General features: G+C 30.2%; 1 protein-coding gene across 2 annotated transcripts in view; it reads right to left on the bottom strand.

Moving 5' to 3' along the window:
• LOC130901904 (dynein axonemal heavy chain 10) overlaps window positions 1–13730 on the bottom strand; it is a 74802-nt gene that overhangs the window by 56221 nt on the left and 4851 nt on the right. For both annotated transcript variants that reach the window (XR_009060336.1, XM_057813573.1), the window contains exons 9-20: window positions 13181–13420; window positions 12936–13126; window positions 12678–12876; window positions 10271–10518; window positions 9581–9725; window positions 9322–9523; window positions 8602–8775; window positions 8396–8539; window positions 8131–8333; window positions 4485–4706; window positions 4152–4424; window positions 2029–2298 (exon numbers count right to left, since the gene is read on the bottom strand). Coding sequence is in view for 1 of the 2 variants with exons in the window: in XM_057813573.1 (XP_057669556.1) it covers window positions 2029–2298; window positions 4152–4424; window positions 4485–4706; window positions 8131–8333; window positions 8396–8539; window positions 8602–8775; window positions 9322–9523; window positions 9581–9725; window positions 10271–10518; window positions 12678–12876; window positions 12936–13126; window positions 13181–13420 (2511 nt within the window). In the remaining variant the exon portion in view is untranslated. The remainder of the gene's footprint in view (window positions 1–2028; window positions 2299–4151; window positions 4425–4484; window positions 4707–8130; window positions 8334–8395; window positions 8540–8601; window positions 8776–9321; window positions 9524–9580; window positions 9726–10270; window positions 10519–12677; window positions 12877–12935; window positions 13127–13180; window positions 13421–13730) is intronic.

Below are 13730 nucleotides of genomic sequence, written 5' to 3' on the forward strand. Positions count from 1 at the left end.
AAAGCTATTTAATTTCAACATTTCGTTCAGTCTATTTTATAAAACTATTTTTGATAAATAACTTCGCAAGTTGTATAAAAAATTTCTTGTAAATTGGACGGAACATTTATTTTTGAGACCATTTTTAGTATTATCATCATTTTTAAATTCTTTGTTTTGTTTTTTTTTTTAGTTATTTTTCAAGTTTTGGAATATATTTCTCCATAAAACATTCTGTTTTTATTTTTTCTGATTTCACTTTATCCCATTCTAACTTTTATCGTTTCTATATTTTTCATAGTGTATTTTTGTTCATTTTTTAGAAGTTAGAATATGATATAATCATGAACAACAACTCAGAGAAAAACCCCGGCCCAAATAAACCCTTGAGTTGTAATTGTAGTACATAATGAATTGTTTCTAAATATAATTTTAATTGAATTTATATACATTTTTTTATGTTAATTTTAGTAAATAGGTAATTTCTGAAAAATTGTACATATAATAAACGTTTTTTTTTAAATGTGAAAGTTTGTTGATTTATTATATTTCCTACAACAATTTTATTTGATTGACAATAAAAAGTTGAAATATGTATATGATTTTAAGTAATCGTTAATTATCGTTTTTGATTTTTTTTTCGTTAGTTTAATTTCTCGGTCTTGGAACCAACAACGAATTAGTTACAAGGTAAGTCACAAAGCTAAGGCTACCCTCTACACAGGTGAACTGATCCCTTTACCACTGACGGAGAGCGTGCCGAGACGCACCCGCTTAATTATCAGAAAAGAAATTTTTTAATCATATTTTTAATTAAAATTAAATATTAGAGCAAATAATTCTTATCAAAAAACCATTCCGTCCGAGCCAAAGGCTTATCTCAAATAGCCCCGTACTCAATGAAAACGGCTGCCGTATTGAATGGATTGACATAAATCAATGCAGTACGTCATTTGAAATTTTTCTTCCTCGCGTCATGACTTAGACTTCTGAAAGACCAGTCATCTTCCAATTTGGTAATAATTGCAGCTTTGTGTGATCCAACTAATGACAATTCTCCTCGCCAAAAGTCCTTCACCTTAATTTCATTCTGTGGTTAATGTCTTAAGTCTTTCGTCTTATGCACACGCTCTTTTAAGATCTCTTTTCCTTTCCTAACAACTCCACTCCATAGATCACTATATTACCTGGAGTTTTTCTTTAATATCCAAGCTACGTACTCCTCAAACGATCTTTTCTTGTCGTATCCTTGATTTGAATAAGATCGTATTTCTTTCGAAAACGCGCAATGTTAATTTGACTCTTCTATCCCGAACAGTTGACCCAAATATGTATTCTTCCAATGCAGTATTCTCCATTTATACATCTTGTTGATCTATCAGTTCGTTACTGCCTTTATCAGATCCATTTTGAGATCTTCCCCATTATACGCGAGTTTAGATCATTTATTTGTTGATGGAACTCCTCAGGACTATCAACAATCAGTGCTATCTTGTAAAACGATTCTACCAGTTGGGAATTCCATAGTATTTTGGCTAAAGTTTCCATGGTTTTCGACCCCTTGATCTGTAAGGGTTACCATAGCAGTAGTGAATAACGAAGTAGTGGAAAAAGATATTGTCCAAGTCACGAATCAACAGTATCAACAGATGTGGTCTTCCGATGACGATTCCATCGTCTCGGATTTCAAGAGGAAGTTCGTTGGAAAGAAATTATGCTCAGATGAGAAGTTATCACCGAGATCGGAACCTCTGTTTTGACTAAAGACAAATCGTATTACAAAAATGGTGTCGAAAAAATATTTGAAGATTTATTTCCATATCTCCACTAATCTGTTATATTATGAAATTTTCTACTCTCACGGGATGATTTAAAGGGGTTGTGTCAGTATGAATCAATCATAAACTTAATCTAGAGCGGAAAAAGGCGTAAAAAAATGAAAAGTAAACTTCGACACAGTGTAGATTTTGAGGTTAAATAGAACAAAATTTTGTAAATAGATTTTGTTTCTTGAAATTTTATTTTTTCGTTTTGGTCTATATAATTTACCTTGTGCGCCGTATCGGCTTGCTTCCCCAACGATTCGTTAACGTCTGGAACTTTGATAATTTCATCGTAATACGAATAAAGATACTCCTCGGTTTGCGAAACTTTAATCGGTTCGCAATTGATGCACGAATTGTTCTGCCATCTCGGTATTTGTTTCAATCTCTCCATGAAATTTTTCGAATTCTTGATCAGTATATTATATATTTCTGTAGCCGTAGGTCTCAGTAAAATTTCTGGCGTAACAACCACGGCGTCAACTTGAAACATCGGCTGCAAAAAATATTGTACGAAATTTATGTCTGTGTTTGAGTCAAAACAAATAATTCGCTGTTTAAAAAGTTATATAAGAGATGGCAATATAACCAATGCCGGATATTTAGGTATACATACGAGGAAACAACCCCGGAGCATCTCTAAAAATTCTCACACAATGCTCGACTCAATGATTTCGTCGAGTGAACACGTGTGCTAATAGCCTGGGGTGAAACTGAACATTAAACTAAAGCTTAAGCTATGGTTTGAACTCTAGTTCAAATAAAGAATAATCAAGATTATGTCACAGTAAGACTTTTGTCTGTCAATTGTCAAAAATTTGCAATACCCTTTGGACGAACGACGCAGTCGATAGGATGCCGGATTGGGGACTTGAATTGACTGTACACTACGAAACAGTAACCAAATATAACAATTATCTATAAAATAATCATTAAAAATGACGATATAGTGAGTAAAATGACAAATTACTACGAAATAATGACTTAAACTGACGAAATAGTTTCTATCTATGACAGATGACTACGAAATAGTGAATTAAATTGACACAATACCATATAATAGTGATTAAAAAAGAGGAAATAGTGACCAAAATTACGGATTACGACGAGAAAGTGACATAAATTGACACATTACTACAAAACAGAGACAAAGATACTACGAAATGGAGATAAAAATGACAGATTACTACGAAATAGTGACTAAATATGACGGATTACTATAAAACAATAATCAAAAATGACGAAATAGTGACTAAAATGATAAATTACTACATAATAATGACTTAAACTGTCGAAATAGTGTCTTACAATGACAGATTACTACGAAATAGTGACTGAAACTGATATAATACTACGAAACAGTGACAAAAATGACAAAATATGTACTACAAATTGGTGACAAATATAATGGATTACTACCAGAAAGTAACAGAATTTTTGAAAAAAGTAGAAAAAATGACTAAATTTTTGAGGAAAACATAAAAAATGACAGAATTTTCGAAGAAAACTAGAAAAACTTACAGAATTCTCGGAAAAGCATTAAAAAATGTGAAAATTTTTGAAAAAAATTACCAAAAATGACAGAATTTTCGAAGAAAACTACAAAAAATGACAGAATTCTTGAAAAAGCAACAAGACATAATAGAATTCTTAAAACAAGCAACTAAAAACAACAAATCATTCTTCAAAAAGAAACAAATGTTTCGAAACAAACACTTGTTTCAAAAATGACATAATTCTCTTAAAAAATCAACAAAATTGACAGAGTTCTTTTTAAAAAGCAACAACAATGACAGAATTCTTTTAAAAAAGCAAGAAAAATGACAGAATTCTTGAAAAAGAAAAAAAAGCTGTAAAACACGCGAATGACCACTAGGATTAGATCTTTTCTTGCCGAATAAAGTTAAAAAGGGTTTACCCGAGGCAGCGACAGATGTCCAGAAAAAGAAACTAAGAGTGTATAGCCATTGGGTTACCTTTTAACAAAAAGACAAGACATCCCAGAAACTCCCATAAAACTCAGGGGAAGAACAGGAGTTTGCGCGCGAAATTGTGACTCAAATAAAAGGACCTGTTGAAATGACAGGGGGTGGTGTTATCTTCGCATCCATTCGTGGATTTATCCGGGGGTGGATGCGGACAATCTCACGCGCGCACGCGTTTGTGTGTGTGAAAATAAAATTTTTCAACGAATTTTTACGAATGGCATTTCTGAGGCATGTCCCAGGTTTGGTCATCATTTAGGAATGGTTTCCCCTTGATAATCACGCCACGTTTTTTTACAAAATAACAAGACGATATGGTGTAATAGATAAAAAGTAAGGTTATGTTACGTAAGAAAAGAATTACTTCTTTCGCTTCCAATTTTGAATTGAAATTATCCAAGTTTTTAATGGTCATAGTAATGAGAGCTTTATACATTTCTTCTTCCCACGAGGTGTAATAAGGAAACATTGCCGGAGAGCGTCCCGTGTTTGTGCTCAAAACCATCGTTTCGAGTTTCGTAAGAATTGGAGCGAAAGAATCGTAAATTTTCATTAGTTTCGACATTTTTTCGGTACGGTTATCGTACATTACGTTAAAGAAGTCCTTGCACGATAATCTATCCACATCCGGAGGTAACTGAAAATATAATTAAATCAGGAAAAGAAACGAAATGACCGAGACAAATTAAAAACTCACCGATTCAAAATCGAACAGATTAGCATTCGATAAAATTTTGATTCTTTTTAGTATATCGTTTTCTACGTGTTCAACCTGAAGGTACAAAGTTTTTAGATTGTTAATGAGAATCAGATTGTCGTTGGCGTATTCGGTTATTCCTAACGAAGACCATTTTATCCTCATCAATCCCGGCTGGATGTTTAGTTCGATTTCTCGCATTTTTTCTTTCAACAGATGCATCTAGAAAACAAATTAATAAACATACTAATCTAACATCATCATTCTACGGACACAATGTAGTTCAATCTAATCTTAAGATGCCAGTGAACTAGAGAAGATAGAAATGGCAACATCGCGCAGCTACTATTACATAGTAAATTTTGGTCAATACGATTTATCAACTAAATATGAATTTGTGAACATTTGGGCGTTTCTATCTACTCTCTCGTCAGCAGAAAAATCGCTAGTCCAACAATATATTGCGATCGGTAACTACCCTTTTTATACTGGTTTACAATAATGCTAATTAGGTGTAACTGACCCTTATAAAAGGTTATCTACCCGACCAACTACTATCAGTTAACCATCAAACGTTAAGCGAATCACGTCTCCTTTAACAACAAACAAGAATTCTACCCGAAAATGGATAGAATTGATAAGAATTTTCGAAAAAATCGGGAAAACCAATCGCAGAATACGCATAATTCTCCAACACGACAACACGTGCTTCCGCACATCAAAAAATCAAAAATAATGATTAAAAATGACGATATAGTGTCTAACAATGACAGATTACTACAAAATAGTGACAAAAATGACAAAATACTACGAATTGGTGATAAAAATGATGGATTGCCAGAAAGTGACAGAATTTTTGAAAAAAAGTATCAAAAAGGAATCAGAATGTCGAAATTTAACAAAAATGACTAAATTATTGAAGAAAACATAAAAAATGTCATATTTTTGTTGCTTTTTTGAAAATCTCTGTCATTTTTGTTGCTTTTTAAAAAGAATTCTGTCATTTTTGTTGTTATTTTCAACAATTCTGTCATTTTTGTTGCTTTTTTCAAGAATTCTATTATATCTTGTTGCTTTTTCAAGAAATCTGTCATTTCTTGTAGTTTTCTTCGAAAATTCTGTCTCTTTTTATGTTTTCTTCAAAAATTTAGTCATTTTTTGCTGTTTTTTCAAGTATTCTGTCATTTTTGTTGCTTTATAAAAGAATTATATGTCATGTTGATATTTTCAAGAATTCTTTCATTTTTTCTAAATTCTGTCGTTTTTGGTAATTTTTTTGGAAAGTTTTCACATTTTTTGATAATTTTTCGTGAATTCTGTCATTTTTTGTAGTTTTCTTTGAAAATTCTGTCATTTTTTGTGTTTTCTTCATGAAAAATGAAAGAATACTTGAAAAAAACAGCAGAAAATGACTAAATTTTTGAAGAAAACTTAAAAAATGACAGAATTTTTGAAGAAAACTACAAAAAATGACAAAATGCTTGAAAATATCAACATGACATATATAATTCTTTTATAAAGCAACAAAAATGACAGAATTCTTTTTAAAAAGCAACAAAAATGACAGAATACTTGAAAAAACAGCAGAAAATGACTAAATTTTTTAAGAAAACATAAAAAATGACACAATTTTCGAAGAAATCTACAAAAAATGACAGAATGCTTGAAAATATCAACATGACATATATAATTCTTTTATAAAGCAACAAAAATGACAGAATTCTTTGAAAAAACAACAAAAATGACAGAATTCTTTTTAAAAAGCAACAAAAATGACAGAATACTTGAAAAAACCAGCAGAAAATGACTAAATTTTTTAAGAAAACATAAAAAATGACAGAATTTTCGAAGAAAACTACAAAAAATGACAGAATGCTTGAAAAAGCAACAAGATATAAAAGAATTCTGAGAAAAGCAACAAAAAGGAAAATAATTCTTAAAAAAACAGCAAAAAATGACTAAATTTTTGAAGAAAACTTAAAAAATGACAGAATTTTCGAAGAAAACTACAAAAAATGACAAAATGCTTGAAAATATCAACATGACATATATAATTCTTTTATAAAGCAACAAAAATGACAGAATTCTTTTTAAAAAGCAACAAAAATGACAGAATACTTGAAAAAACAGCAGAAAATGACTAAATTTTTTAAGAAAACATAAAAAATGACACAATTTTCGAAGAAATCTACAAAAAATGACAGAATGCTTGAAAATATCAACATGACATATATAATTCTTTTATAAAGCAACAAAAATGACAGAATTCTTTGAAAAAACAACAAAAATGACAGAATTCTTTTTAAAAAGCAACAAAAATGACAGAATACTTGAAAAAACCAGCAGAAAATGACTAAATTTTTTAAGAAAACATAAAAAATGACAGAATTTTCGAAGAAAACTACAAAAAATGACAGAATGCTTGAAAAAGCAACAAGATATAAAAGAATTCTGAGAAAAGCAACAAAAAGGAAAATAATTCTTCAAAAAACAGCAAAAAATGACTAAATTTTTGAAGAAAACATAAAAAATGACAGAATTTTCAAAGAAAACTACAAAAAATGACAGAATGCTTGAAAAAGCAACAAGAAACAAAAGAATTCTGAAAAAAGCAACAAAAAGGAAAATAATTCTTCAAAAAACAGCAAAAAATGACTAAATTTTTGAAAAAAACATAAAAAATGACAGAATTTTCAAAGAAAACTACAAAAAATGACAGATTTTTTGAAAAAGCAACAAAAATGACAGAATTGTTGAAAATAACAACAAAAATGACGGAATTCTTTTTAAAAAGCAACAAAAATGACAGAGATATTCAAAACAGCAACAAAAATGATAGAATACTTGAAAAAAACAGCAGAAAATTACTAAATTTTTGAAGAAAACTTAAAAAATGACAGAATTTTCAAAGAAAACTATAAAAAATTACAGAATGTTTGAAAAAGCAATAAGATATAAAAGAATTATGAAAAAAGCAACAAAAAGGAAAACAATTTTTTCAAAAAGGAACAAATTTTTCGAAACAAAAACTACCAAAATGACGGAATTTCTGAAAAAATCAACAAAAATGACAGAATTGTTGAAATCACATCTCCTTTAACAACAAACAAGAATTCTACCCGAAAATGAATATAACAATTGATAAAGTTCTGGAAAAAATCGCGAAAACCAATCCCAGAAGATGAATCATTCTCCACCACGACAACGCGAGCTCTCACACATCAGTTCAAACAAAAATGTTTTTGAACAATCAAAACATCGAATCATCCGCCACACATCCCTTGTTTTGTACACAACGATTTCTTCTTTCCGCAGATCAAAAATGAATTGCGATGTCAACGTTTTGTACACTCGTTCATGCGTTCAAATCACAAAATTGATTCAAATCCATAGAAAAGTTTATTGATCTAAATGGAGAATATTTCGAAAAACGATAAAGTCATATCCTCGTATTACCAGTCACGACGGCTGTTTTTCTATTCGTTTTCCACGAGGTTTTATTTTCAAAAATAGTAAAAAATCCAAATTACTCTCAAATAAATGCCTCATTTAGATATTTGCACAATTTCGAGCTACAATGTTCTACAGAAAATAAAAATATAGAAAAAAGAAAATTCCAAATTGATTCAATTGATTAAAATCTTACTTGAGATTCTGTTAATTTATATACAATGTCATTATATCTTTTCACCATTAAAGTTACGGCATTAACATTAATTTGCGTCTTCTCTTTTTTGATGGCGATCATTCTAACATTTTCCGGTAAAGAAAATTTCATCGTTTCCAATAACTCCACACTTTTGAAACAAGCCCAAAGCTCGTCGTCAAAATTAATGTCGAATTGTAAACCTAAATAAAAATATCGTTAACTATCCTATTGACCGCGCCAATTATTCTAAACGCTCTCTTACCCAAATCCGCTACAATGTAACTACCGATAATTTCGTGCCACGTTAAATTTCTTCTCGAATGGATCCTTTCCATGATATCTTGAACGGATCTAGTGCTACTCTTGCTTGAATTTCTCCTGCTAGAAGATCCTTTTCCTACTTGTGCTAAAACGTAAAATTTCCGACGTCACTTTTTTGGCGAGAGATCGTATATTTGATTAACAAACCTTTTGTCACGCTAGTTCGGGTGCTTACAGTTTTAGTAAGAGCAGACGATTGATTGTATTTCGGAGGTCTGTAAAACGTACTCTTCTTACTTACGTTGGCCAATTTCAAAATGTCCATTTGAAGGGCTTTCTCCATAGTTGCGCTGAATTTTCGCACCCAGTCGTCAAATTTCGCTAAATAATATTAATATAAACACTGCGCATGCGTTTTTATGTAATTTTTTTAAAATAAATTTATACAAAGTGAGTTTTAATTCCGGAAACCTGACTGATTTTTATAAAATTTTGGCTTTAATGTTAATTTTTTTGTTGCATTTCAAAAATCGAGGTGTTTTTGGATTATAATTATGTTTATTTGGAAGGCAACCATTTATACGTCTCTCTCGACCCCTTGAAACTATTCTCAATTAACAAACACGATGCCCAAATCTCCATTTGTCGTTTTCTCTCTAAATTCATCAATTACACTCAGTTAATAATTGTAAATAAAGATACGAGTAAGAAAATTTCATTAAGTACATCAAGATATTCCGTTAATAGAAACAAAAATTCAAAATTACGAATTATCAAGTATCAAGAACTAGTAAAATTTCAGTAAATTTCACACGAAAACAAATATCTGACAACAATGCAGTTACCACTATAATTTCTGTCATATTTCAAAACACACTTAAAACTCACCGTGTATAATATAGAGGTAACCAAATATTCAATACATACTTTGCTCGAAATATTTTAATTCTTTCGCAAATTTCAAATAATGATTAAATGTACTGGCTTTCATCGAAGAATTTACTATTTCCGGTACCTTTTGGAATTTTAAAATCGGTCTTTTTAGTTTGTAGTATAATAAACGCGCCCAATAGATGGCGCTCCCTCTAGCCGGCATATTTTTATATAGTATCGGATGTCTTTTGTATCTCTAAAACAATTAATTATAATTTTTCTTTTATTTCGAATCCTAATCGTGTGTACGTACCGTGAAATTGTCGTCAACCATTAGAATTTCTTTAATGTATTGATCGAGTATAACGTCAAATTTAGACATCAACTTATTCATTATAACCTCTCTAGTTTCTATGTATTTAAATTTCAATAACATATCTAGAGCGCTTTCGGAACTCCTGAAAATTTATTTTTCAATAACGTGTCTAACGAGGCATAGAGGACGCCACTGTGATCAATATTAATTAACCGCCTTATTTAATCCTGAATACACTTTAAAAATGAATGACGCTACTTTATTATATCATATCAATTACCCTCCATCTTTAGTCCAAACTTTGATGTCAAGCATATTGAATTGTGAATACACAAATTAATAAATGAAAAGTGTGTCCAACGAAACACAGATGACGCTACTTTTTCAAAATCAATTTACGTCAATCTTTAGTCAGAATTTTGACGTAAAATTAAATGAAAGTGTGAATAAACAAATTTATAAAGGAAAAGCGTGTCCAACGAAACACAGATGACGCTACTTTTTCAAAATCAAATAATTTCCATCTTTAGTCTAAATTTCGACGTAAAACTAAATGAAAGTGTAAATAGACAAATATATGAAGAAAAAGCGTGTCTAGCGAAACACAGATGACGCCACTTTTTCAAAATCAATTCACCTCCATCTTTAGTCCAAATTTCGATGTAAAACTGTTAAATAATATCGTACCTGATCATTTTAAAGCTTTGGTCTATAAAACTGACACCTTCCAATTCAAGTTGGCGTACTTCTTTATAAAAAAGACCCATAATGGCTTCCCAATTTTCCGAGCTATTCAAATCGAATATATCGAAGTCGGTGTTCTCGATTTGAACAACCAATTTATCTACTCGTTTTGCGACGTTGTCAATACTTTGCGGATCGCTTACAATTGATCTCAATTCTGGTCCGAATATATTTTTAAATTGATAAATTATCTGGAAAGACGAAAAGTTCGATCGAATGAAACAAAAAATCTTCTGCGTGGAATCATTAAACTGATTTCTCAAATTTGTAAATCGTTGATTTAAAATATACCTCTATATTTTTTTTATTGGTTCTAGTTTTTGAAATACAGGATTATTGATGTTAGTTTACTTAGTAATCACGGTATAAATAACTTGTGCTTCAAAAGTAATTATTACAAAATGTAGCACTTTTCAATATAATCTCTTTAGATAGAATTTCACATTAAACTTTGATTAAAAAAAACACGGTGACGACGTAAAATCAACAACATTTAGATGCATTGATATATCAAAAGGTGTGAGAAATAAGAAATTACACAAATATTTATACAGGGTGTTCCGCATAAAAATCGACACAAAGCTTTGCAGCCAAAAATATGATCAATTTCACTAAAATAAGTTTTTGTATACCCTGTGGTATATGCAACATTAGCTACAGTAGAATGTATTACGTGTTGCGTGTATCAAAGGTTATATATATATATATATATATATATATATATATATATATATATATATATATATATATATATATATATATTGTAATTATATTTATTTCTACCTCTATTGTTTTTATTATTATTATATTTTTTATATTGTTGTCGCTAGCACGTTATTTGCCGGACATGAAACTCATTCTCTCTTTGAGTTCTGGCATAAATAAATAACTTATGGATGTTTTTCCTTTTAACAAATCAATAAAAGTTTTATGTTAAAAGTTAATTGTATTATTTTTAATTCAAATAAAGTTTAATAAAATGTAGTTGAGTACGCCTATGAGTCTAACCTGAAGTTAGCCGTTCCTCTAATTTGATAATTCTTCACAGTTATCTGTTATAAATCGACTCAGATGAATATTCTATTATTTAGATGTACAATATAAGGAAAATAGTAGAAAATTATGTCAATTTTATATGATATAATCAAGAAGTTCTATTTCTGTGAAAGGATTACATATGATACATTGAACAAAATTTAATTATACTACACAATTCATATTATTTCTACGGAAAAGGAATCTTAACCTCACAAATAAGGAATTTTATCCATTATCAACGTAAGTATAGGTAATATTCCTTTTTTTTATAAATTATTTTATATTATTACTATTATTATTATTGGCCAATAATATGTGAAGGAACTGACCTGAGATGATAATATCTTGCAATATCAGATCTAAAACAATTTTAACTTCTATTTTTTATAACTTTGCACTCCCCCTTCTCTTTTCTGCTGATACTCTTTTCAAAATCCCTGATGCTCTTTTTTTTTTCAATAGCAACCATATAGTATGACTGACTAGACTTTTGCTCTTGTCTCCTCACAATGTCCTTCACTTTTCAAACACTTGTCAGTTCTTATATTTATTTTTTAAATAAACTTTTATTTCATTAATAGTTTATGAATTTTCACTATTATGGGTCATTTTGGCAACAGTTTCATATATTTTTTAAAAAAAAATCAATCTTCCACTAAGTTTTATATTAATTTATAATTAATAACATTATTCTATGATACAAATTATGATTTGTACATATGCAATCCTTTTAGAATATATCATTTTTAATAAATAATTCCTTATATATAAAATAACTATAATTAATTAACTTGCAAATATCAATTCAATTTCTTTTATTTTTTTATCGATTTTTTCGATTTATATTAATAGGATATGCAACATCACATACAGTGTAAAGTTTAAAATGTTTCATACATCGAAGATAACTTAGCAAAAAAATTAAAGAAATTAGACAAATATTTATATAGCGTGTCCCGCATAAAAATCAAGACAAAGCAGTGGAGCAAAAAATATGACAATTGAGCGAAATGTATCCCTATTCCTAGCTACAACCTTGAGAAGTTATAGGACTTCAAAAAGTAGGGCCCTAAATTTCGATAAAAGTTAATTTCTTCGCAAATATTCAACTTAAAAATATCAAAATTTGCATACTGTATGAGACCGTGAAAAGCTTTAGGCGAGGGTGAGTAGAAAGAGATCGAACCATTTTGGGGGGTTAATTAGAAGCGATTTAACCTTAAAATCTCACTATACGACTCGGATCCTATATGGGACGCAATCGATAAACTGATCATTTAGATTCATAAGAGTTATAATAGAATTTACTCACCGTTGCAACATCTTTCAAGTCTTTACAGACTCTAGCCATGTAATTAGAAGCGCCGAAGAGTTTTTTCTTATCGAATTCCCATCTTTGACCTTTACCCGAATCTTCGATTCTCTGTCGAGTTTCCAAATAGGCTGTTTGCCACCTATCCAACATCTCACCGGCGTCATTAGTTAAAGTTTTAACAACTTCTATCGGATGTCTAATTAAAAACATCACCACAAATGACAGGCCATTTTATTTATAAATAAAGTTTATTACCTGAATAGCATTTCGTTATTCAAAGTATTTCTCACTTTTTCCAACAAACACCAGACGATCCTTTCCATGAACGGTACCATTACTTCGTCGGTATTGTAGTAACCTGATAGTACCCAAATCAGTTGCAAACCTTCCATCAATTCCGGTATGGATTCGGTCATTTTACGAAAATCGTTACTGTGTGTTATCAACTATTGAAAAATAAATCCTATTGACCGCGCCTAATCATCAATATCGATACTCACTTTAAGAAATCTCAAAATTGTGGAAAGAAATTTAACATTATCTTTCGCTGTGCTGTAATGCCTTCTCAAATCTATCTGGTATTGAATAAATGTGTTGATGACTGGGGATTTCGACAATTCCAAAAGATGACAGATACGCATCACGAGTGGTTTTTTTAATTGTTCAACGACGGAACTTAGAGCCGCTTCTCTATCGTGCCAGTATTCGTATTCAGGCAAAGGACCTTTTCCCACGGGACTCTACAATATATATACAAATATTGGCATCCAAAAAATTAAATAAATAAATCGTGTAAAATAGCTCAGAATATTTTTTAACTGTATAATCCGTTCTTTTAAATTCAAATGGGACCACTTCAACGATGTTCGTTATACAAAAATATGAAAAATGTCCATAGAAATGCGTTAAAATTTACCCTGATGCTAATGTGGCGCCACACTTATTTAACGCATTTCGACGGACTTTTTTCGTACTTACAATTGGTTCTCCTTTACTCCCCATAGGCGTGCGTCAACATGAAATTCCAATTTATAAGATGACAGATAAAAA

This window comes from Diorhabda carinulata, chromosome X (genome assembly GCF_026250575.1).
Source record: "Diorhabda carinulata isolate Delta chromosome X, icDioCari1.1, whole genome shotgun sequence".
Taxonomy (NCBI): domain Eukaryota; kingdom Metazoa; phylum Arthropoda; class Insecta; order Coleoptera; family Chrysomelidae; genus Diorhabda; species Diorhabda carinulata.